Source organism: Typopeltis vanoorti, chromosome 1, assembly GCF_054136105.1.
Source record: "Typopeltis vanoorti isolate ZY-2024b chromosome 1, IOZ_Tvanoo_1.0, whole genome shotgun sequence".
Classification (NCBI taxonomy): domain Eukaryota; kingdom Metazoa; phylum Arthropoda; class Arachnida; order Uropygi; family Thelyphonidae; genus Typopeltis; species Typopeltis vanoorti.
In genome coordinates this window covers 36,340,299-36,366,698 of record NC_143549.1, presented here as the reverse complement: position 1 = coordinate 36,366,698, position 26,400 = coordinate 36,340,299, and the positions used below count along the sequence as shown (strand labels likewise).

At 35.0% G+C, this 26,400-nt stretch overlaps 1 protein-coding gene across 1 annotated transcript in view; it reads right to left on the bottom strand.

Moving 5' to 3' along the window:
• The window catches only part of LOC150109890 (uncharacterized), a 117,996-nt gene that overhangs the window by 13,507 nt on the left and 78,089 nt on the right, over nucleotides 1-26,400 (bottom strand). Inside the window, exon 7 of the mRNA XM_090415696.1 lies at nucleotides 9,276-9,337. Within this exon, the coding sequence (XP_090271822.1) occupies nucleotides 9,276-9,337 (62 nt within the window). The remainder of the gene's footprint in view (nucleotides 1-9,275; nucleotides 9,338-26,400) is intronic.

Sequence of the window (26,400 nt, the reverse complement as noted above, 5' to 3'; positions counted from 1 at the left end):
CTAAATGGCATCAAATGTAAAAGGTACAGTATTTTGAAGAAGAATAGACAAGATAAGAGAAGAATGGATGTGATGCTAATGAATTTGAGTCCAGTTAGCGTAGAAAGCCATACTATCCACCAATAATTGTCTCGACCCTTAAGCAATTTACACTGATACCACCAGACAAGCCCTAATATGTCCACTTTTGGCTTTGATCACTTCCAGGAGGTGATCAAAAGAGGGAGATTTTCCACTAATGTGGAACAGATATCAGGTGGAATTTGTCTTCATTTTGCCATCAAAGCAGCACTGAATTCAGCGACAGATTGAGGACGTGCTGCTCTGGACCTCAATCGCTGCAATTCGTCCACAGGTTTTAGATGGGGTTGAGTTCAGGACTCTGCAAAGGTCAGAGCAGTCATTTTGTGGCATGGGGCATTGTCATCTTGAGAGTAAAATGGGTCAGTTCCATAAAAACTCCACAGTATAGGCAACCTGATTATTCAGAATATCAAAGTACTGAGCTGACTTCATGGAACCATGGACAACGACCAGTGGTCCCAATCTAAACCAGCTGAATGTGGTAACAAGCGTTCACCAGGCTGCCTCCACACCCACACCATGCCATTATACTGGAAACAGGTGAACCTTGATTCATTGCTCTAAAGTACCGTTTTCCACTGGTCAAATATGCAATTCACACGCTCTTTGCACAAGGCAGATGAGCTGCCTTGTTCGTTGTTGTAATGTTCGTCTTGTGTGCTGCTGCTCTTCCATGGAAACCCAGTAAATGGTGTTGTTTTCATACAGTATTTGTTATCACCATGGTGTTACTAGTGCTCTGGAACTCATTATGGATGGTCTGTGCCGAATGAAGTTGGTGTTTGCGTGCCACCCATTTTAACACCCTCCTGTCCTTGTCAGTGATTTTTGGCAGCCAATGATGTTTTCCTGTACTAGTGATGCTAGAACATCTCCATTTGTTGATAACATCACTAACCATTGATTTAGGATGCTCCGGTTGAGTGACAATGGCACATAGGACATGCCCCCTATGCCATCTCTCTCGAAGTTACTGAGTTCACATCTCGTTACCATACCACCTATATTCAACTGCTATAATGAAATACTACTTCCTACTATCTGTACACCCAGTTTTTATGTTATTAACAAACTGAAATGTTCCATAACTTCAAATAACAGGGGTGTATGGACAGTTATTGGTAGATAGTGTATATGGGATGAGATGTACAGACCTAGTGGATCAGTTGCTTGTGATGAGCATTAAATGATTAATCATCATCATGAGTGACTGATTATCTGCATATTGATTGGGTAACAGTGAAACTGGATGAGAATAAAGCCAAATTTTTTAAGATGTTGAAAGACGTGTCCTTAAACAGCATATGATAGAAGGTACTTGAGGTAAAATTGTATTAAATCTGATTTTTCACTTAAAGATATGACTGTTCTAACTCCAGTTGGTGATAATGGTTATAATGTACTGACCTGGGAAGTATATGGATATTCCATTGAAAAAAGTTACATGTTGAATACAAAGCAGTAAATAAATTATGACCAATTTAGAAGAATACTGTTGAATCTCATGGTTAATAGATTGGAAGCATATCAGCAGTGCACAGAAAGTATTACAAAATACTTTAATGATGCAATATAAGAATGTGTCCTCAGATTTTGAAGAATAAACTAGCTAGAAGTGAAATGGATGCTGAATCTTATTAAGCAGGACTCTCTTAAGGAGAGTCCTGCTTAATAAGATTTAAGAAGTGGAAGAAATACTATGTGCATAAGAATGATGTCAGTTATGAAAATTATAAGGTGCAGGCCAGAAGAGTAACAACTATTGCATAGAGATCTAAGTGTGAGTAAGGACAGACTCTACAAGCCAGTTTAAGATAGAATGAATATGTAAGAATAACACTCATTGCAGATTGTATGCAGAAGAGATTTTTGACTAACGTGCCCATTTTAGTAAAGCAATGAATCCTGTGTGTACAACATACAGCTCAATGCAGCCTCTACAGTGGATGAAGAAACTTAGGTGTATGAGGAGGAGGTGCTCAGGTGTATGAGAAGATTAATAAAAATTATTCATGGAGTTGATGAGATAAGTATGAATGCTAAAAGAACATTCAGCTAAACTGATGCCTTTGACCTGGAAATATAATTTGAGTCTCAGCTCAGAAGGGGGTTCCAGGGGGGGGGGACAACAAGCACCGATATGCAACTATCAGCTTATCAATATCCCTGATGAAGATGTTGGTAAAGTTGGTAACAGATCAGATACAGAAATGGGTCAACTGAGAATCTATACTTTGCAATGAACAGCATGAATTTACTATGGAAAGGCCATGTTTTTGGAGTAACTTGCTTACATTTTATTATAATGTAAGTTTAATTAATGGAAGGCTGTTACATAAGTTCAAAAATAGAGAAATATGGATTAGACTATTGTCTGTCTATGTTCACTGGGCATCTACAGATGCCTATGGTCACTCCGATGCTCGATGATGTTCCACACTAGGCCTCGCCATGTAGTCCTATTGTTTGCCCTTCTAGCAGCCTCAACTCTCTGAAGATCAGTCACTCCACACACGCCATCCATCCATCTCATTGATGGTCTACCCCTGCCTCTTTTTCCAGGAACTTTACCTTCTATTACTGTTCTGAGAAGTCCTCCTTCCATCCTTTCTATGTGTCCAAAAATTTTAACTTTCTTCTGTCAATATCCTTAAGGAGCCTTAAAGTTCTACTAATCTTTTCTAACACCCATTCATTTGTACACCTTTCAGTGTATGATATCCTCAACAGCCTTCTGTAACACCACATCTCAAAAGCAGATATCCGTTTCTTATCTGACTTCTTTAGGTTCCAAGTCTTGCATCCATAAGTCGCTGTTGGAAAAACAACTGCATCTAAAATCCTCAACTTTGTTCCCATGGAGATAGATCCATCCTTCCAGATTTTAGACAGGTCTCTGACTGTTGTTTTAGCTATTCCTAACCTTTTTCTGACATCTTCTGAACAGCAATTCTTCACATTAATAATGGATCCCAGGTACTCAAACCTGCTGACTTCCTCAATTCTTTCTCCATTAAGATACATTTGTTTCTCAAGCGCTTCTCTGTTTGTTTTTCCTTTGAGAACCATGATCTTTGTCTTGCTAGAATTGAGTTGAAGTCCTCTGTTATTACTGATTTTGTTAACTTTGTCAAGAATTTGTCCTAGTTCTTCCATGTCATTACAAAGGAGTACTGTATCATCAGCGTACCTCAGATTACTGATCAATCTACCTCCTATCGTAATTCCTGTCCTGAGCTCATCCAATGCTTCACGCATGATGTCCTCTGCATATAAACTAAACAAGAAAGTAAACATCCTTGTCTAACTCCTTTTCCAACTTGAAGCCAGTCAGTCAATCCAACACCTGTGTTTACTGCGGCTTCTTGCTCCTTATACAAGTTGGCTATCAACCTGATAGTGTGTTGAGGAAAACCCATTCTTTTCATTACTTCCCACAGTTTCACATGCTCAACACAGTCAAAAGCTTTAGAGTAGTCTAAGAAACACATTACCAGAGGAGTCTGAATTCTTTATATCTTTCTATGATCTGTCTAAGGCAAAGGATCTGATCTCTGGTGCCCCTACCTTTCCTAAAACCTGCTTGTTCCTCGGGCATCTCTGCCTCAACTTTGGCCTCAATCATATTTAGCATGATCTTTAATAAAATTTTGCTTGCATGAGATATCAAACTAATGGTTCTATAATTCTTGCATGCCTTCAAATCACCTTTCTTGTCTCTAGGTCATGATCCTGTCTCCCATATCCTTGTAATCAATCTATGAAACTCTTATTCCTCCATCCCCTGTGGCCTTAATTAACTCTGCTGGGATTTCATCTGCACCTGGGGCCTTATTGCTGTTGAGCTGCTTAACTGCTCTTTCAACTTCATGCCTAAGTGGAGGAGGTTCCAAATCAAAATTTTCTTGGTGGGAGGACTCCACATTTTCTTTATCCACTCTGCTGTACAGTTCCTCACAGTATTCTTTCCATCTGTCTTTGATTTCCAACTCTTCTGTTAGTAATGATCCATTCCTGTCTTTGATGACATTCAATTTAGGCTTAAACTTGTGCTTTAAGTCACGAACTAAATAAAACATCCTTTTATAATTATGCCTTCTCATCTGGAACTCTATTTCTTCACATTTATTAGTATAGAACTTTTCCTTGTCCTGCTTGATGGCTCTTCTGATTTCTCTATGTAATCTCTTGTATTCTTCGGTCCCTGTGTCTCTTTGTTTTTCCAACCGCCTTCTTTTGATTAGTTCCCATGTTGAATCTAATATCCATGGGTCTCTTGGTTTTTTTATTGGGCCAAGATACGTCTTTGCTGTATCCTGTATTATCATCTTGACTCCTTCCCAAAGCATTTCTGATGAGATTTCCTCATTGGTCTCCAAAAAATCATCCAGTCGAGTTGATGTTTCTTCTGTGAATCCACTAGGAATTACTCTAACATCCAATCTAGTGGAATGTGCCTAACCTGGAAGTTTTCGGAGTCTTAGTCTTACTTTGGCTCTTACCAGCTGACGGTCTGTACCACAATCTGCTCCAGGACAAGTATGCACATCAGAGATGCTCGTCTTCCACCGCTGGAGAGCCAGGATGTAATCAATCTGGTGCCTTGACCTATCAATATTGGATGTCCAAGTATAGGTCCGTCGTGGATGTTTCTGGAAGCAGGTATTGGTAATAACTAATCTGTTAGCATGGGCAAATTCCAACAGTCTTTCACCATGTGTGTATTACGTTCACCCAGACCAAACATGCCACACTCCGGCCTGACTCTCATACTCTTTCCCACTTTTGCATTTAAGTCTCCTAAGATGTACAGTATGTCTCTCCTTGGTAGGCAGTCCAAAACAGTTTGTAAGTTTTCATAGAATTCTTCACTCTCTTCTTCAGGCATATCCGTGTGGGGTGCATAAACTACCACAATTGACACATTGGTAGGCTGAGCCTTAAGTCTAATGGAGAGTATCCTATCATTAATGGGGTTATAACCAAGAAGGCTTCTTGCCTGAGTTGTCTTCAGGAAAGGAGCCAAATAGGCATAAAAAAAAGCCTATTTGGCTCCTTCTCACTAACCATCCTTTCTGGTCTAGTTGGTTCTTTATGATAGTACACATTGCATCATATCTTTCAATTCAGTGGATTCTAAAGCAACATTGAGTTATATGTGTCATAGTCTCTCTCTGAACCTGTGGTAGGAAAGGGCATTTATCCTAACCCTGACAGATCTATATATTCCCATTCAGGCAACATTCTTGTTCCTTCAAGTACCCAAAGATGCTGAGACAGAACTCTCTGAGCCAATGAAGGGCTTCTCATTGACTGCCAGCTACAGAAGTCTTTCCCATCTCTTCCTTTCAAGAGAGTCAAAAACAATACACATTCCATTATGTAAAGTCCAATGTAGTGTAACAAAAAATGAAGTATTAATAATGGAGAAGTCTTAATAGAATCCAAAGAAAAGAAGGATTATTTAACACAAAATGAAATCATCACGGAATGCAAAGACAGATCAGTGACAAATCCAAATTTCCAAAGCTAATTGCATACAACATTCCCATCAAAATTAATTCACTATTATAGAACAAAAAGGTCTTTTTTTTGTGACTCAAAGAATATACAAAAATTTAATTTATGAAATTAAACATGGGAGAAACAATTACTGAAGATGATCCAACTTTGAGAATAAAGCTCTTGAATATTGGTGCTTAAATCCTGTGGAGCAGAGAGCAGCAATGAGATGTTTCAATGCAATAAGTTCCAATTATCACACACAAAACAAAAAAAAAACTAGCTAAAACCATAACAAGTGCATGCAAAACAAGTATGATAAGAAATGTATAAACCACCTAATAACAAATAGATGAAAACAAAAAACAAGGCCAACTTCAAGTACATGGTAAGAGTACAAAATATTTTCTAAAGGATCAGGAAAAAAAAAAGATGCACTGCAGTGAATCAAGAATCTGATAATATTTTAATTTCTTAGTAGTGCAGTAACAAGGACTTGGTATATACAGTGACATAAAATAAAAGTTAGAAATTCTTGTATTATCCTGGTTTGGTGATGGAAATGTGATGAAGAAGAAAGTTGTTCTGATCATTAAATATTAAGTTTCATCATCACTCTCAAATAAGAAATAACCATTATATTTTCTTCATTGATTCTTCTTCACCCAAGGAGCCTTAAGCTTTCCATTTTAAGAAAGAAAATGGATTTTCTTTCTTGGACAACATAGTAATGTTCTGTTGCACCACTATCCTTATCAAAAATCTGGCACCATCAAAAGCATTATTCATCAAACTCTCCCTCTTTGTTTCATTAAGGCATTATTGACACATGAGATACAGTATATGGAATCTACTTTTCTACTTGCCTACTTTGTAAGCTCTACAAAAGAGACCTGCTTATTGACATACCCAGTCCTGCTCAGTTCAAATTGTGGATCTGTTGGTGTTCATTATAAAAAAAAAAACATTTAAACTATATTAAATTCCATGAGTCAGAACAATCTGGATGTGGCAGAATTATGGCATCTCTTTCAAACACAGGATTCTTTGGAAGAGTGAAGTTCTATATAACAATTTCTAATGGAATGGCTATAGAAAGAGTTGTAATATCTTGCTACACAGACCAAATTTAAATATATCTCATGAGCTATGGTTATCCTCTATGGGAAATTGTTCTCCTTAACATGGTTTACCCTAGTTATTATTATTATTTTTATTTCAACAAAGTTACTTTTTACTTTGCAAAGTTTGGACTATGCTACTGTACATTATTCATGTTACTGCCATGTTCAAACTGTTGATTTTTCAGTTTATGTTGTGTACCATGAAGAAAATTCTACTCAACTCACTAAATAAACTACTTAAGTCCTTGCCAAAATTTCAAAAGTATAATGCTTGTGTGTGTGTGTGTGTGTGTGTGTGTGTGTGTGTGTGTGTGTGTGTGTGTGTGTGTATGTATATATATATATATATATATATATAAAAAAATCCTGGACTTCCTAAACATCTGCTATAGTGAGAACTAAATATATAAAAAATTATTTCACATAAATTTTCTATTTTCCTAAAACCAAATGTATCATGTAGAGAAATCTGGTGCTTAAATCTTTTGTTTAAATGGCCTTAATCTGATAATTAGAAAAAAATTATCATGAACAAACTATTGCCAAGCACTGCTAATGTTAATAAAACATTAGTGAAGATCTCTGCATGGTTAGCCTAGTGGCTGTGTGCTTCACAACCATATGACTGGGGAAGGAGTGCCCCAGGTTCGATTCCCGTTGAAGACATGAGGAATTTGAAGATCTTCCTCAGCCATAGCCAAGTTAGCCGGTCTTGGGCGGGGGCAGTAGGGTTTCTTTCCACCAGTTTATCTGGCGTTTTTCATTCTGCAAGCAGGCAAACCGGCCCCGTGAACACACACGGATCTACAGCCATAAATACTTAACCCCCCATGAGGGGACTCAACTCACCCCAATAGGGACGAGGGAGAAAAAGGGAGGAAACTCCATATGAATAAATAAATTAGTGAAGATGTGTGGAGTCTTAAGAGCTAATTTTTGTATCAGTGTCATTGCCAGTATCCTGGGTATAGCCACTGTGTATTATATAAAAACAAATGATGAGTAACGTGACTTAGATATGTTCGTGCAACTACCTACCAAAGGTCAACAAGTTTGACTTAGTAATACTCTGCCACACTGGTTTGTATCTTGTAATGTAGCCTGTTTTGAGTGTTTGTGTATGTGAGTATGTTTCTGTTTTCCTCCCATAGTAGAAGTCCTAAGAGGAGGTAATTTAATTTCTATGTACTTCATTACATATAATGTATATATTAAATTAATTAGCATTTATATTTATAAAAACAGTGAACTCTGTGTTGTCCAGATAGCTTGGGCAAGCTTCATGCAGTGGGTTTTTCCTATATATTAGAGGCCCCTAGAATGATGGATTTTTCATGACAATGTGTGCATGTGCACACTAAAGTGACACCAGTTTAGGCACATCCATGCACTCTCTAATGTTCTAAGCAATATCACAAATTTCATTTAAAAAATATAAATGCATACAGAAAAATGAAATGATTGACATAAAGATCCCAAATACTTCTGTTTGGAATATGAACTATTAGCTTCTTAAAATTAATACACAATGCTTACATCAAAAATATATGCACGTACAAAGGAAATTGACATGTAAAAAACATATTGCTTCTATCTTCATACATTTAGTTAAGTAACAGTGAACTGTTAAGTAAACTTATAGCCATATTTGTCAGTTTTATTTATTTCTCACAAATTAAATGCAATTTAATTCGTGCAGCTGACAAAAGCTTATAAAATAAAAATGTGACTTTCTTATGAGCAATCCATCATTTGCTCATATTTTATTAAGAAATAGTTGACAGCTGACTTATCTAAGTAAAAAAAAAAATATATATATACATCTTTCATTGTGGACTTCTTTGAACCACTGGCACAAATTTTATTGTTCAGTTCCCCTTTTGATGCCTGTCCACATCACTACTTGAAACTGCCTTCATTCAAGATTATCCTTGTGTTTAGTATTGAATACTATAGCTACTCCTTTCTTTCCCTGTCTCATTATTGCTCAAATATAATGCTTTGTATTTGTTATTTATAAGAATCTCATTCTCATCTGTTTCTGTTTTCTTTGTTTCAGCTTCACCAATCATGTGGATATAGTACTTCTCCAATTCTTTTGCCAATTTCACTTGCTTTCCATTGATACTTCTTCCACTGATAGTGCCTACATTGAATTATTATGATGTTGAGTTCGAGTTTGTTCCTTTAAGCAGTCCTTTCCAAACAGAATCACACAGATATTGTAGTTTTAAAAAAATAATCTGCTACCTAAATTTTCCATAGAAGAATTTAAATTTTTTTTCCAAAAGGATTTAACTATGGAAAAGAGAAAAGACCATACTGACAAATGGGAGACAATATTAACAAATAACATGCTTTAAATCAGAATATCAGTGATTGTTTAAAACTGAAATTAATAGAATTCAAGACTTTTTTTTGCAAAGAAAAGATGAAAGTATTATGAATTTATTTTTGCATAAAAATTTTTAAATAAAAATATGCAGAACATTAAAGGGGCAAGAAATAAAAATGTAATTCATTTATAATAATTTTATCACCCTGGTAACCAAAACAATAACCTACCTTGGACATGTACTTTCAGCTTTTTTGCCACAGTCATAACAAAAAACATGTTTGCATGGAATCTAAAAATGGCAAAAAAATATCTAAGATGACCATTAACACTATATGCACAGTCTTTTGAATATCAATTTGAATAACTATAAATACAGAAAAATTTAGCATGGAGAAATGTGCAGGTAATGTTGTCAATATTCATGCCAATAGATATACAATCGATATACAACAAAAAAAATCAATAGATATACAATCAATATACAACAAAAAAATCAATGTTTAAAAGACAATATATCAAAAATCACAGTCACTTAGAAGACAAAGCTGTGTAATTAGGAGGAGACTTCCACACTGATTGGAGGAGAAATGATCACAGCTTCTGATGCCATATCCGATCCTAAGTATAATGCACCTCTTTATTAAGTATCCAACCAGATCCTGAACAAAAGGATGCTAAATTTGGAACTTAGCTAAGTAAAATATATTGTATATTCTTCTTTGGCTTAAACTATAAACAAAAATTATTACCTTAATTTTAACATGATGAAATGTCATTTAAATTTTAAAAAAATAATAATAGAAATGTTATTTAAATTTAAATACTTAGCTATAAATAAACCCAGTCTCAGCAGAATCAAAACTCACAGAAGAATTAGGTAAGTACTGCATTAACTGATCTAATTTTGGTTACTGAGAAGACTAAAACTAATGATATACTGTAAATAATAACTATAAGATGATATATTTAGGTGATACAGAAAGGTAGAAGTATTTACAGTACTGAACAGTAAACATCAAGATGCACTTCTTGAATGGAATGTAACCTCAAGTAGATTGATTGATTTATGGTTTATTGGTACAAACACAGCAAAGGCCATACTGCACAAAAGCAAAGGTTACGGCAATACAGAAGGTAATAATAAATAGTAATAAAGTGATAAAATAGTAAGATTTACTTTACAAAAATGCCAATTTTAAAAATTTATAAATTAAGCAATTCAGTATAAAAGCACAAAAATAGAATTCATAATTAAATGTGCTTAACTCCTTGTAAAAAAATAAACATGTGCAATTTGTCCAGTTCTGATAACATCTGCTTGGGTATATGGCTCAGCTAGATTAGTAAAAATCCATTCCTCTCTCATGTGAAGTGCTGGCATTCTGCCGGAATATGACAAACACTGAGACAAGAATGTGCAAGATGGCTGTGACCTATAACAGAGTCTATCAAGAATGACTTTGTATTCTGTTTCTATATTGATATAATGCCAATGTTTACTTTCAGGCTTAATCTCATGCAATTTGTTTGACAGTGCTTCCTGCCATGAAGAACTGCTGCTGAGTAATTAGTTTTAATCTTATAATAAGCTGCCTGAAGTCTGTATGTGGGCCTGTCAAAGAATACAAGGAAAAAGTACAAGCAGATCTAGCTGCTGCAAACTCATTTCCTTTAATTCTAATGTGGCTAGGAATCCAGCACAACTGAACATCAAAATTAAGTGTCTTCATTTTGTGTAATAGTTGTAAAACCTCACAAAACACTGGATGTAGATTATACTCAGGAAATAAGATGGCCTGTAATGAACACAATGAGTGCATAAATTATGCATTTTTGGTAGCACTATTCTTTTATATGCAAAAGAGCAAGCTGGAAGGCATATAACTCTACTGTATAATTATGCAGCACAACACACAGCAGAAGCCTCTGTTAGTTATACACAGCAATACAACCAACAGAAGTCTCAGATCTTGAATCATCAGTACAGATGGGTGGGCAAGATATCAGAATGGGCTGCTCTGATACATCAAATAATTGCAAGTAGACAGATGATGGAATATGAGACTTCTGTAGTTGACAGAGTGAAAGATTACAGGATGGAGTGCAAACATGCCATGGAGAAATGTGCAGGTAATGTTGTCAACATTCATGCCAACAGATTCCATAATATTTTTAACACCTACACCAAAGGGAAGTGCCAGTCTCATATGTACGACCCTCATGTTAAAAGTTTAATGGAGTGAAACAGCATTAGGAAAGAATTAAAAATAGTATTTAATTCTTCCAATATTTCATTTAAGAGACACCATCAGGGAGTACATGATGAGACTTGTAACACACATACAAAACTAAGTGAAATATGTGGATGAAAGACCAGAGTCCTAACTAGGTGGGGTGACCTCTATGGACACCTGTCAGCAGCCTAGGATGCAAACTGGTATCTCAAAGTATTAGTGTTTCCCATATTTTGAGAAGTTTTATACAACTATATTTATTCAAATTAGGCTGAATTTTAAGAGCAGCAGCATATATCTAAAAACAGTCTTTCTCTTCTAAATTTACTGTGATAGAGCATGATGTACTTTTCCAGTTGATTCTGTGAGCTGTATCAAATGCATAGTCTTGAAGGCCAGATTGGCTAGTCATGACTGCAGATCTTCTCTGTCTGTCCATAGTAGGCCAACTTGCAGGAACAAGGAACTCTATATACACCTAGAACTGGGAGTAGAGGGAGTTTCTCTTTAATGGAGTGGATAAGGGTAGCTAGTTTTAAGTGGGACTTGAAAGTGTCAAAGATTGTATTTCTTTAAGATTCTGGATATTTTTTTCTGATGTGCCTTAGAAACAGAAGATGGTGATATGGAATGTCTTAACACATGGACAGTCACACGTGCACTATTGAACTTCTTAATGCAGAGAAAAGATGGTCCATGTGGGGTGCTCCGGAAAAGACTATTTTTTAGGGCATAGTTGTTTTTGTCTAAGTGATAGAGCATGTTCATTTGCTTCAACATAAAAACTTTGAATGAGCAACGTGTGAAAAGCACCAGTAGCTATTCACATACCGAGATAATGGATAGAGTCCAACCATTACAGTGTGCTTTCCCTTGCAGAACAAACTCAGGATCCATATCAAGCTTTGACCATACAAGTGCATGATTAAGGTGAAGAAAGGAACATCGACCACAATCCATTCTGTAGAGCAGTGTTTCTCAAACTTCAGATATCCACATACCCCTTCTTAAATTTTCATTATTACCAAGTACCCCCTTATCAAAATAATAATAATAAATAAATAGACAACAGAATCAACAAAGCTGGTATGGTAGGAAGTCAATTGAATAAATTCATATGGAATAAGAGAGAAATTAGTTAGTCGGAACACTAAATTAGCTATATACAAGTTGTATATATTTCATTGTAAATGTCTATTTTATTTGAATTGATCTGTTCATGTAAACAAAAAATATGATTTATTTTTAATTGAACAAAATTTGGAATCATGTTCCTCTTCATTTCTCATCCATGAAAATCCACATTTCAAGTAGTTCATATCATACTTACGAAGATTTTTCATCTTCTTCCTAGTTGGTTCTCTAGAGATGTCCGATGATACACACCCTTATCAATTTCATTTGATCCAGATACAATATCAACGTTTTCTTGTTGCTTACAGCTACCTGTATTTGCTATATTGCTCTCTTTTGTGCGTTTTATAAATCCAGTCTTTAACCAATGATCAAAACTTAAGAATTGAAAGCTAAAAAATTACCATATTTACTCAAACATAACTCTTACTTTTATTCCAAAAATTAAATCTAAAAAATCATGGTGCGAGATATATTCGGAAACTAAAGTTCATCATCATCAAATTCCTGACATGTACCCTCAAGGGGTGTACAGGATATGATAGTACTACATGAAAAAATTTACATCATTAACTTCCTATCTATAATTTTCCTCCAAATCGGTCTTTTACTTGTCAAGACTCCAACATTATCAGATCTTATATTTCTATCGTCTAAGGCACCTTGTACAGTATCAATCCACCTATATCTTGGTCTTCCTCTGAGTCGTTTTCCTGCCAACCTGGCAGAGAGCACTTGATTTGCTAATCTTTCCTCGCCCATTCTGTTTATGTGACCATACCACCTGAGATTAGTTCTGCTAACGCATCCCTGAATGCTGACAATGTCAAGTTCTTTCTTAATATCTTCCTTTTCAATATGATATTGCCATCGATGCCATCTCTTCACGCCTCTAATCTATCTCACGATTCTCTTCTTATGGTGATAGTACCGATCTTTAACTCTGGTGATGTTGAGTTGGGGTGTGTTTTCTTTTTTTAAGGGTCAAAACTGTATAACTGAAAGGAGACCTCCAAATATCCTTTAAAGGAATGTGGAGAACCAACCAGGGCTTCTGACCTAATGTCCAATCCTCACCTTATCGTGGTTAACCCTGTTGGGTATCTACCTGGATACTGAACGAATGAGGATGGGCTGGCAATTTGGGATTTAGTCGACCAAATTGTATTCTTACTGGTTAAACCAAAATACAAAATGATGGAAACTAAAGTTTTCAGAAAAAAACTGAAAATGGTGTGACTTACCAAGAAGCTCCTATTCGCTATCGCTACTTTTGGCATCGAGAACAATTTCCCAGTGTGCATTGTCAAAGTCATCTACCCAAAGAGCATCATCTTCTTTCCCATTGTTTCAAGTAAAAATTAACAGTAATTTACAAGACTTGAGATAAGAATGAACAATCCTTCACAAATGACTAATGAGAAGTAAAAGCAGAACGAGAAACAGACAGCAATGGTAGGCCAGTAGAGATAGAGAAGCTATGAAGAAGTGCATATGATTGGTGCGGTATTAACAAAACATAGCGCGAACCAAAGACAAAGGCAGGCCAACATTTCCAAATTCTATAATATCTGAAACACGTTCACTATATATTTCTTAGTTTTAACATGCTCGTGACGGGGAGTGCTGTGTAGCCTCAAGCAAGCAAGCAAAACCATATGGTGCATATGTTTTCCTCGAGTCTATACAGCAGTTTCTGTTGGAGGGGTGATGTGATTCATTAGTTAGTGCCATTTTTTTTTTATCCCAGTTGTCTCTAATTGCACTATTTGTTGAGAAATATATTACACAAGCTGCAAATGTCTCTGTACCTTATTCAGTGATACAATAAAACTACTTAGTATAAAAACTAGTATAGTGATGCTGTTGAGGAGGGCATGTTGTTTACCGCAGGGAGTGAGTTACTATCGCCAGGACGTGAACATAGTGGCAATAGTAACTTGCAATCTGAGTAGGAGAATTCATACATAATATATAATTTATTGAGAAATATATATGTTTAAAATAATTCTTTTTTTCTGAATAATGATTCCTTGCATAGCTGAAAATTGCCACATACCCCCTGAAGACCTTTCACGTGCCCCCGGGGTTACGCATACCACACTTTGAGAAACACTGTGGTATAGGATAGAGCACAAAAAATATTCAATTTTTTTTTTTTTTTTTTTTTTTTTTTTTGTCCTTAAGTTGACAAATGTTTGTAAAGGATGTAAACTTTCTGTCAAGGATGAGTCCCCAAGAATTTGGCCTCTTGTGTTAGTAGAATAATTTTGGAATAATAATTAATAATATTAATTGCTTCTTGAAATTGTCTTTCGATTACTTCCATGCAGGCTATGAAGCCTTGACATAAAAAGCATTGCTTACTGTGGGATGAAGCTGTTTAATGACTGAATTAATTCTAATAACAAAGCATTTCAAACTTAAGACAGAGCCTTAAGGAATACTTTCTTTTTGATGATATGGCTGAGATAACACACTTCCGACTCGGAAAACTTTACTGGACAGAAAATTTTTAATAAAAACAGGAAGGTGTCCCTTATACATTTCTAAATGAACCAAATGGTGCAATGTTGATTGGTGTTCACAAAAGCCACATTGCGTGATGGAAAGAAGGTTGTTGCTTCGGTATATGCTTCTCTACATACCAGAGAAGCTTTGCATTCAACATTTATTCCAATATCTTACAAAAACAATTGGTCAGAATTATAGGTCAATAATTGTTTGCTTGTGTTAGATCTTTCCAGGTTTGGGGGATGGCAAATGAAATGCATCTGGAAACTCTTCCTCTAAGTATTCTGTTGTTTAATAAAAGAAGGAAATCCATGGAAGATGAAAAATGTTTTTACTGGGATGTCATCAGGACCTACAACACTGGCAAGACAAAGAAGAGCCTGATGACATTAATTATGAGATGATAAAACATCTTTCATCATCTTCCTTGAGCATTTTTAAAGATTTTGATTTGATATAGTGGAGTATCTATGAAATATACCCCATGCTTTGTCCAGATTTTTTTTTTTTCACTGCTTGATACTCTGAATTCCACCATGGTTTTGGATAGTAGAAACTGAGATGTTTTTGGAAGCAAGGCTGTTGCTACCTGGACAATACAGTCTGTGATATACTTCACTACTAGGTTTTTGACTGCTTCAGCATTAAATTTTGCAAGATGAGAAAAAGTATTCCAGTCAGCCTAGTCCATTTTCCATACAAATTTTTCTACATGGATGCTACATGTAGAAAAACACAGTTCCTGTGAAAACAGTAAACATAAAAACAGATATTTAAATTAGCTTTATGGAAAATATTACTGTTAGCTTATGTCATAGATGGCATGCCAGAGGTGGCACGTCAATGATTTACAGGTGATATCCTTTTATATACTTATAAATTATTCAACTTTTTTTTTAAATTATTACAATACGTACAAGTGAAATTTTGTTTTATACAAGAGAGCAGCTATGGAGACGTCCATATGTTTGGTGCCGTAAAAAAGATCACGTGATCCAAAGACAAAGGCAACCAACAATTGTTAAGTTGAAATGCTAATTCTCTTCAACCGAATTCCATAACATCTGAAACTGTCATAATGACATTCACTATATATTTCTTAGTTTTAACACATTCACAACGGGGGGTTACGTTTATCGTTCTGACGGAACTTCTCATTATTGGCTGGCTCAACTCACACACTCATTATATGGCATGTTTCAATTCTTAGTAGAATTTTAATTGAAGTTAGCCTTTGTGATCTGTTATAATGACAACGAGAATTTCAAATGCAATAAAACAAACAATTATTTCACGTAATTGAAAAATTGGACAATAGTTTTTAGTTAGCTAATGTGTTTCAGTGCAACATATGGTTTTGCTTGAGTGTATGCAGCATAGTTTCTGCGAAAAGGGACATGTGATTCATTAGTTAGTGCCGTTTTTATTCCAGCTGTCTCTAATTGCACTATTTGTTGAGAAATATATTACACAGAACTGCAAAAGTCTCTGTATCTTATATACAATAAAACTACTTGTTTTTCTTGCATCTTCAGTATAATGGCTGTTGGGGAAGGCGTTGTTACCGTGGGGAATGAGCTACTATCTTACTATTGCCTTGACATGAACAAGTTCAAACATTTTTTGTGTGCGAGGTATATGCAAGACTTTTTTTTCTTTTTTTTTATGTCTTTTTTCATAAAGTAAAATCAAGGGTGCGAGTTATATTCGATTAAATACAGTACGCATTTCGCCGACAAGTTGACATCCTTTTGCTGCTTCCCCTGCTCAGCTAACTTCTATGGTGAATTACAATACATAAATATTTGTCTCACTACCGTTTTTTTTTTCAAACCAATATCATTAAAATCAATTTAATACAATAATCAATTTTACACTGAATAATATTATAAATTTATATATAAATAAATATTATAATAAAATATTATTTATAAAAGTATAAATGATAATTTATAAAATATTATATCATCATCATCATCATCAAATTCCTGACATGTACCCTCAAGGGGTGTACAGGATATGATAGTACTACATGAAAAATTTATATCATTACTAACTTCCTATCTACAATATCTAAAGTATTCCTATCTTATAAATAAATAAATTAATTAATTTTCAATTAATTTTTCCCCTATTAAAAACTGCCCGCATATCAAAAACTTGATTTGTAAATTTTTGGCAAGCGCCGGCACGTCGGCAATTCATTTTGTAAACTTTTGGCACGTACACATATAAAGGTTCGCCACCACTGGCTTAGATAATTGAAAATGAAATAAAAGATGTGTAGAATATTGTTATGTTGATAAAATTATGTTAAAATTATATTTTACTGTTAAAAGAACATAGCAGCAATACTTATACTTTCGTTATTAGTAGCTGATTAGCAAGGCCATTAAGCCTAACTGCACCTCGTGGCTATGTCATCAGAGGAAACAGTTTATCATTAGCAGCATGAAGAATTAGCAAGATGCACATACCTCTCAACAAGACTGGAATTAAAATACCTGTTTTTCATACTGATTGCAATGAAATAATCATCAAGTGAAAAAGACACTTCATCTCAATGCAAACAAACGTATCCGCCCACCATTACTGAAAAAACTTCTCTTTGTTGTTTGTGATAGTCAGCTTTGGCAATGTCATTTCCAGCAATTACAAGCTGAATACAACATATGCTCAACTGTGGAATACAGAAAATGAACAGATGATGCACAGGAAAGGGAGAAGAGATATTAATATATATACAGAGAGAGAGGTGTAAAAAAGAAATAATAAAAAGGAAATGGATGGAAGAATATAAGGTAGATTTAGAAATAATTCTCTTTAAGAAACAAGGAATGAATGGTGGTCTTTTGTGATTTCCTCATCAAGTTCCTAATGAGAAGTCTATATATCTCCACTGTTGTGACTTTTGGTTCTTTGAGTGAAGATTGGATGAAACAGACAATGAAAAGCTATTTCATTGTTTGTGGAATGACAGTTGTCAAGTTAAAACAACGGAACGTTCCGTATATGTTGTTTTCTATTTCTATACTAAATAGCTGAGCTTTATGGAAAACACTTGATATTTTTGGTGCTTGTTTTAAGTAGAAACTAAATATGCTAGAGATGGAAGGCATAATGTATGTTGAGTACACAAGTATGAATTGTCATTTTTTCTGAGTGATTGTATGCATTTGTTGATGCTGTTTTCTTAATGTTTAATGAACTTAAGGATTAATGAGAAATTTATGTTCTGATGTTTCAGAGCAATATTTTCATGTGTTTTTTTTTATGAATGTCTATTTGAGTCTGACAATAAAATATGTTAATTTCTGCCTTTGAAGATACTTTGTATTTGATTCCAGAAGATTAAATATTTTAAAGATTATGAATGTGTGTGAGTGAATAAAAGGGTCACTACTGTTTTAATACAAACTTATTTTATATGTTGTGTTTCTATACTGTGGTGTGTGCATGTTATTAATATATATATATATATATAAAAAACATAGTTTTCATGTTGTAGAATTAGTGATGATTAGAATTCATGATTAGAATTAGAAACTTTCCCCAAAAAAGTTTAAAGGGAAAATATATATTTATCATCATCATCAAATTCCTGCCATGTACTCTCAAGGGGTGTACAGGATATGATAGTACAACATGAAAAATTTACATCATTACTAACTTCCTATCTACAATTTTCCTCCAAATCAGTCTCTTACTTGTCAAGACTCCAACATTATCAGATCTTATATTTCTATCGTCTAAGGCACTTTGTACTGTTGGATTGTACATCCTAGTTTTGAATCTGCCATCTTGTTGGAATGTTGTTCTTAGTTAAATTAATTAATTGTAGGTTGATTACTAAACAAAATATAGAGAAATTTATAATTATACTGTGCCACCCTATATTCAGATTAGTCTATGCAAAATAGTGTAATCAAATATTAATTAACTTTAGCAGTCTAATGTTTATATATAGGCTGAATTTTACATTAACATTTAAGGTTCCCGCTAGGTCAGATAATTTTATGAACGGTGCAGTAGAAAAGAATCAGGCTAACAATAAATTGAAATCAATAAAACAAAATATTTAATGCAAGGTTATATAATATATACATAAGTATACTTTGGATACAAGATAATGCAAAATTAACCCTGTTCAACAACTCACAACTTTCCTTTAACTTTTGGCATTAAACACTGAACTTCAAAATCTAATTTCTCCCTAATAAGCAAAGATAGTTCTAAAGTTCATTACCACTGAAATTCACAGCAAATATTTTAACAATTGTATTCTCTATCTATCCCTTAGTCAGAAATCACATAGTTCAGTCAAGAGGTAGTTATCACTTTAAGGGGGGGGGGGACTATTAATCTTCTAGCTTCGGCTAATTTCAGCATAAACACCACAGTTAATGTTAGGATTTAACAGAAGGAGATAATTCACTCTAAAATGCTATAAAGTACAACTGTTCTTACTGGAATAAATTCTTGCACATATTATTCACTGAGGCACATTTATAACTTTAGTTAACTATCACACAGGAGCAACATATTTCAAAAGTAATCTTCATTAAAATAACTTAATCATTAATCTCAGCACATCACAAATGTCGACACACTTTCACTAGAAAATTCACTTGTTCCTCATTTACTACTTTGCAATAAAATCAGCTTTTCACTAATCTTCCTTAAAAGCTCTGGAATGCGTCATAACTTTAAAATTCCTTATCAATATTCTAAGTTGCCAATTTACATCCCGATTCTTCGTAATCTAATTACTACAGCCTCTTACTTTACTTCGTGCTGCTAAATAGCTATCTCCTCATCTCTTCTTAATCTAATTACAACACTTAATTCCCATTACTACAGCCTCTTACTTTACTGAGTGTTACTAATAAGCAATCTCCTCATCTCTTCTTAATCTAATTACAGCACCTAATTCCTATTACTACAGCCTCTTACTTTTCTCCATGCTGCCATGAGTGCTCCCTGCTTCCCGCCTTTCCACGCACTGTCGTGAGTGCTTCCCCCCTCTCTCTTCACCGCACTATCGCGAATGCTTCTGGTCTACTGATCCCCTGGTATACTCTCGCGTTTCACTTATATACCTTCACTTTCTTTCCCATCACTTTCTTTCCCTGTGACTTGTTCTCACAGTCTAGCTCATATCAATTCCATCTCAATTTGAATACCATAGCTCACGAGCCACCACACGCGCGCTATCCAGTTTTAATTCCGTCTCCATGACAACAATCAAAATAAAACATAAGTATAAACATTACATAACATTTTACTTTACATGCAGTAATAAAAATTAATAAAAAAAATATTATAGTTACTTAAATTTACCTTCACTTTCATTCAAAATAACAAAAAAAAAAAAATATTACAGTTCACATAAGGCTCATAAAGTTACATACATACAATTCTTATAATATTATTGAAGTAATAAAATAAATGCCATTTACTACAGATTCCTTTCATTATTATGACATATCCTAAAATTATATAATTAATTAATAACTGACAAAATACAGACAAACAATATTTACAAGTCTTGCTTATGTTATGGAAGATCATGTTGGATTCTGAAAGAAATACCAATAACTTGAATTTCTCTTCATTCAGAATCCAACAGTACAGTATCAATCCACCTATATCTTAATCTTCCTCTGGGTCATTTTCTGCCAACCTGGCAGAGAACACTTGCTTTGCTAATCTTTCCTCACCCATTCTGTTTAAGTAACCACACCACCTGAGATTAGTTCTGCTAATGCATCCCTGAATGCTGACAATGTCATGTTCCTAATATCCTCCTTTTCAATATGATATTGCCATTGATGCCATCTCTTCACGCCTCTAATCTATCTCAGGAATCTCATATCTGCAGTCTCTAACCTTTGGTCAAGTGTTTTACTTCTGAAGCAGCTCTCAGATCCGTAAGTTAAAACTGGTTTGAACACTGTCTTGTATACAGCTAATTTAATATTCCGACTAATTTCTCTCTTATTCCATAGGAATTTATTCAACTGACTTCCTACCATACCAGCTTTGTTGATTCTGTTGTCTATTTCCATATTTAATTTACCATCTTCACTAAAAATCGTGCCTAAGCAGCTGAAATGTTTTACTTGTTCCACAGGTTCTCCGTTCACAATGCAGTTGACATTTTCAACAATTCTGCCTATTTTCAATGTCTTTGTCTTTTTATTGCTCACCTTCATACCATATCTATTACAACAGTTATTCAATTTAGTCAGAGAATCTTGCAGACTTGTAGCGGATTTATTTAGAAGTATAACATCATCTGCATAAAGCAAAGAGTTGACATTAACATCTCCAGTTCTGATATCATGTTTAATACCACTTTCTTTCATAATGTGATCCATATAGATAATGAATAACAGAGGGGATAATGTACATTATCCTGTGTCCACCATGGAGTAAAGATTTTTCTATCCTTGCAGACAACCTCACCACATGTCTCTCTGGCAGAATCAATCAATGTTTTCTTCGGAGCTTGCAACTGAATCTCCAAGGTTTGATTGCTGTTCTCAAACTCTTTCATTTTTTCTTGAATAATGTTTGTATATTTTAGTTCACATCTGTAAATGTTCACATGCTCAACTTTTATTCGTTTTAAAACTTTCTTACATGTTCTTCTATTCAATATCAATTTTATCCTGCTTAAGACTAAATGGTGATCACTTCCAATTTCAAATCCTCTGTACACTCTGGTGTCCTGCGCCAGGGAGAAAACATCACTATCAACGTCAACGAGACTTTTCTTATTCTTTGCCTCTTCTCTCCATGTGAATTTGTGCACATTTTTATGTTGGAACATGGTGTTAGTAATAACCAGTGCATGTCCTGAGCAGAAATCCAACAGGTATTTGCAATTATTATCAGCTTCGCTCTTTTCTCCAAATTTTCCCAAAATATTTTTGTATGTCTGACAATCATTTCCTACTCTGCTATTTAGATCCCCAACAAGGACCAGCTTTTCATTTTTCATTGTGTCAGTTGCTTTCTCTAAAGCATTAAAAAATTCCTCCCCTTCTACCTTAATAGAACCTTCTGTGGGACAAATAAGGCATAAATAAGTCTCATTGTCCAGTTCCCCATTCTCATATTTGCCCACATCACTCTACTTGAAATTGCCTGCCATTCAAGAATATTAGCCTCATATTTAGTGTTGAATACTATGGCTACTATTACTTCTTTTCCTTGATTGTCATTGCCTGAATATAACATTTTGTATTTATTGCTCAGAAAGAGTTCACCAGTTTTGGTCTTTTTTGTTTCAGTCGCCCCCTATTATGTCGATCTGGTACTTATCTAATTCCTCAGCTAGCTCTATTTTTTTTGCCATTCAGGCTTCTTATGTTGATAGTACCGATCTTCAATTCTGGTGATATTGAGTTGGGGATTGAGTTGGGGATAATATTGTGTTTTAGGATTTGTTCCAGTAGCTCACTTTTCACTGTTCACCGTGGTTCCCTAGCGAAAACAACGGGTGCCTTGTTTAACCGGGCGACGCCCCAGCCAGCATGAAATTTTGTCATGTTGTATCAATATTTTGTATTTTGGTTTAAGCCAATAAGATTACAATTTGGTCGGCAAAATCCCAAATTACCAGTCCATCCTCATTGGTTCAGTATTCAGATAGATACCCAACAGGGTGCACCACGAGAAGGTGAGGATTGGACATTAGGTCAGAAGTGTTGGTTGGTTCTCTGCATTCCTTTAAAGGCGATGTGGAGGTCTTCTGTCAGTTATATAGCTTTGACCCTTAAGCACCCCATATATATTTATATATACAATAAACCCCTAGAAAAGTAACAAATAAATGGAATATACCATAATAAGAAATCCCACAGATATGCATATTGCTACTGCTTCAGAGCAGTATTAAGCTGATCATTTTGTGAAGGAGTTTTTTCAGTTTTTTCAGTTTTAAAGGATCATTTTGTAAAGGAGTATGATTGCCCACTAGTATAGCTCCCCCATAAACCAGGTCATCTCTGGTGCCATCCTAAGAAATACTATGAAATGCCTTAAGATTGGATTTTAACTGGGTTTTCTGCAGAAAAAAACAAAGTATTTCTGCAACAGAACCTTGATATCATCACTAGTATGGCAAAACCCATAACAATTTCACTACAGAAATATTCCTATTGTTTTTGGCTTTGTAGGCCTGTCCGATTTCCAAGATGTTGAGAGCTTACTTTTTCTCAAGCTTATATTTATCTATTGATTTAGAGAAGTACAGACAGCCAGTGTCTATCTCTTCTTATGGAAAAAAATTTAATATTTCATCTGATGCGTCAGGATCATTTGGTGAGTTTAGTTTACTTTTGGTGGATGCAGAAGTATTTTTTCTATGGAGAAGTGTCTGGTAGTTTATCTTTAGGTGAGATCCTTGCCATAATTTTCTTGACAAGTATGCTCTCATCAAATAAGATAATTTTTGGAACTGTTTCAGAAGTAAGACTGGATGGAGGTGGTATGACTTATGCTCCACAAAGTTTGAGTTGCTATATTTTCTTAATTGTCACTTTTTCTATATAAGATTTCAGAATAAGTGTGTTGTGGTGGCTAGCTTCCTCTTTGAACATGGAAGCTGGCCCATGCCAGCTTACATGTTCCATGTGTTTTCTGTTTTTCACTTCTGTGTGCAGTTTCCTACATTTTTTAGTTATGTAATGGTTCATGCTTACTCCTTTATTGTATTATTTTTTGGACATTTTGCTTTGATCAGGATTAAAGAACATAAAAATTATACAAATATTTGGAATTTGATAACTATGGGCTCAACATCCCATGTGAATGACCAATCAGAGCTGCTGGACCCAAAAAAGTAAAAGGTACTCGAAACAAGTTGATTCAAATCTGACTACCACTCAGTGGATTGCAAAACACTACTTTGCCATCGAAATATGAGCTCTGAATATGCCTATTTCCAAGTTTTGGGAAGTGATTCCCAAAAAATCTCATATTTATTTATCCAGCTATTGCCATTGATTCAAGCAGTTTGCATACTGTGACCATGAGTACCTACGAGCATATCGTGTTCATAGACAGAATAAGCCTTGAATTTATAAGAGATAAAACAAGCTGTTTGTGACTAAGTTGAGAGGACCATGTAGCACCATGAAAATGAAAACTGCACAAGAAAGGGATTTTAATTTCACTATGCAATTATTAGCAGCTGTATAGCGTCACGGCATAAGTAACATTACCTTGATAACTGGTATACAACAGCAAAATTCATTCTGCACATGTGATGACAAGCCAAACCAACAGAGTGATCAATGGAACAACCATTTCAAGTTAGGTATGTGACATATGTTATTAACAATTTATTCCAACGGGTTAGCAACATAAGCAGTTATTTTTTGGAGAGAAAGAAAGCAGAATGTGAGGGAATTTTGAATTTTTATAGCACAGAAGACATTAGGGCATGTCAGTAAAGCAAACTAATTGATTATCAGCACCCCTTTTAAAATTTTATAAGGGTGATATTTCCCCATTCAGACAAATACAATTTAGGAGAATTGGTGATATTTCATTCAAACATAAATAATTATAAAATATATTTATTTTTAGTTATAAGAGCTCGCATTCACTACTTTCATCACAAATATTTGATCCTAATGCATCGATGTGTTCTTTCTCAAAGTTACCACAATCATTTTCATTTCCTTCACTATTTTATATTGTGCTTTTCAAACATCAAATTTTTAACCAGTGATCTGCATTAAATGGTTTAAGAAATATAAATGAGATATTAATCAAACATTTTTAATTATTATTAAATTATGCTTAAGTGCTTAAGGGTCAAAGCTGTATAACTGAGAGGAGACCTCCACATAGCCTTTAAAGGAATGCGGAGAACCGACCAGGGCTTCTGACCTAATGTCCAATCCTCACCTTCTCGTGGTGCACCCTGTTGGGTATCTACTTTGATACTGAACGAACGAGGATGGGCTGGCAATTTGGGATTTAGCCGACCAAATTGTATTCTTATTGGTTAAACCAAAATAAAAAATGATGGTACAACATGACAAAATTTCATGCCGGCTGGGGCTTCGCCCGGTTAAACAAGGCCCCCGTTGTTTTCGCCAGGGAACCAGGGCGAAAAGCGAAAAGTCAGCTACTGGAACAAATCTGAAAACAAACCCCAACTCAACATCACCAGAGTTAAAGATCGGTACTATCAACGTAAGAAGCCTGAATGGCAAAGAAATGGAGCTAGCTGAGGAATTAGATAAGTACCAGATCGACATAATAGGGGTGACTGAAACAAAAAAGACCAAAACTGGTGAGATCTTTCTGAGCAATAAATACAAAATGTTATATTCAGGCAATAACAATCAAGGAAAAGAAGGAGTAGCCATAGTATTCAACACAAAATACGAGGCTAATCTTCTTGAATGGCAGTCAGTCTCAAGTAGAGTAATGTGGGCAAATATGAGAATGGGGAACTGGACAATGAGACTTATTTGTGCCTATGGTCCCACAGAAGGTTCTACTAAGGTAGAAGTGGAGGAATTTTTTGACGCTTTAGAAAAAGCAACTGACACAATGAAAAAGGAAAAGTTGGTCCTTGTTGGGGATCTAAATAGTAGAGTAGGAAATGATTGTGAGACATACAAAAATATTTTGGGAAAATTTGGAGAAAAGAGCAAAGCTAATAATAATGGCAAATATCTGTTGGATTTCTGCTCAGGACATGGACTGGTTATTACTAACACCATGTTCCAACATAAAAATGTGCACAAATTCACATGGAGAGAAGAGGCTAGGAATAAGAAAAGTCTCATTGACTATGTTATTGTTGATAGTGATGTTTTCTCCCTGGTGCAGGACACCAGAGTGTACAGAGGATTTGAAATTGGAAGTGATCACTATTTAGTCTTGAGCAGGATAAAATTGAATTTCATATTGAAAAGAATAACATGTAAGAAAGTTTTAAAGCGAATAAAAGTTGAGCAGCTCTCAGATGTAAACTGTAGACTAAAATACAGAAATATTATTGAAAAGAAAATGAAAGAGTTTGAGAACAGGAATCAAACCTTGGAGATTCAGTGGCAAACTCTGAAGGAAACATTGATTGATTCTGCCAGAGAGGCATGTGGTGAGGTTGTGTGCAAAGATAAAAAAATCAGAACTCCCTGGTGGACACAGGAAGTTAAAGAGGCAGTGAAGGAAAAGAAGAAAGCATATCAAAAGTTCCTGGCAAATAAGTCAGCTTTTACTCTTACAGAATACAGAGACAAATGTAAGAAAGCTAAACAGTGTGTAAAACTAGCTAAACAAAAGTCATGGGAGGACTTTGGCAAGAATATAGAAAATAAATATCAAGAAGGTGGCAAAATATTCTGGAGGTTGTTGAAGAAGATTAGGAATGGAGGAAAGAGTGCTGTAAAAGGAATTAGAGATGATAAAGGTGACATGAAAACAGGAGAAAAAGATA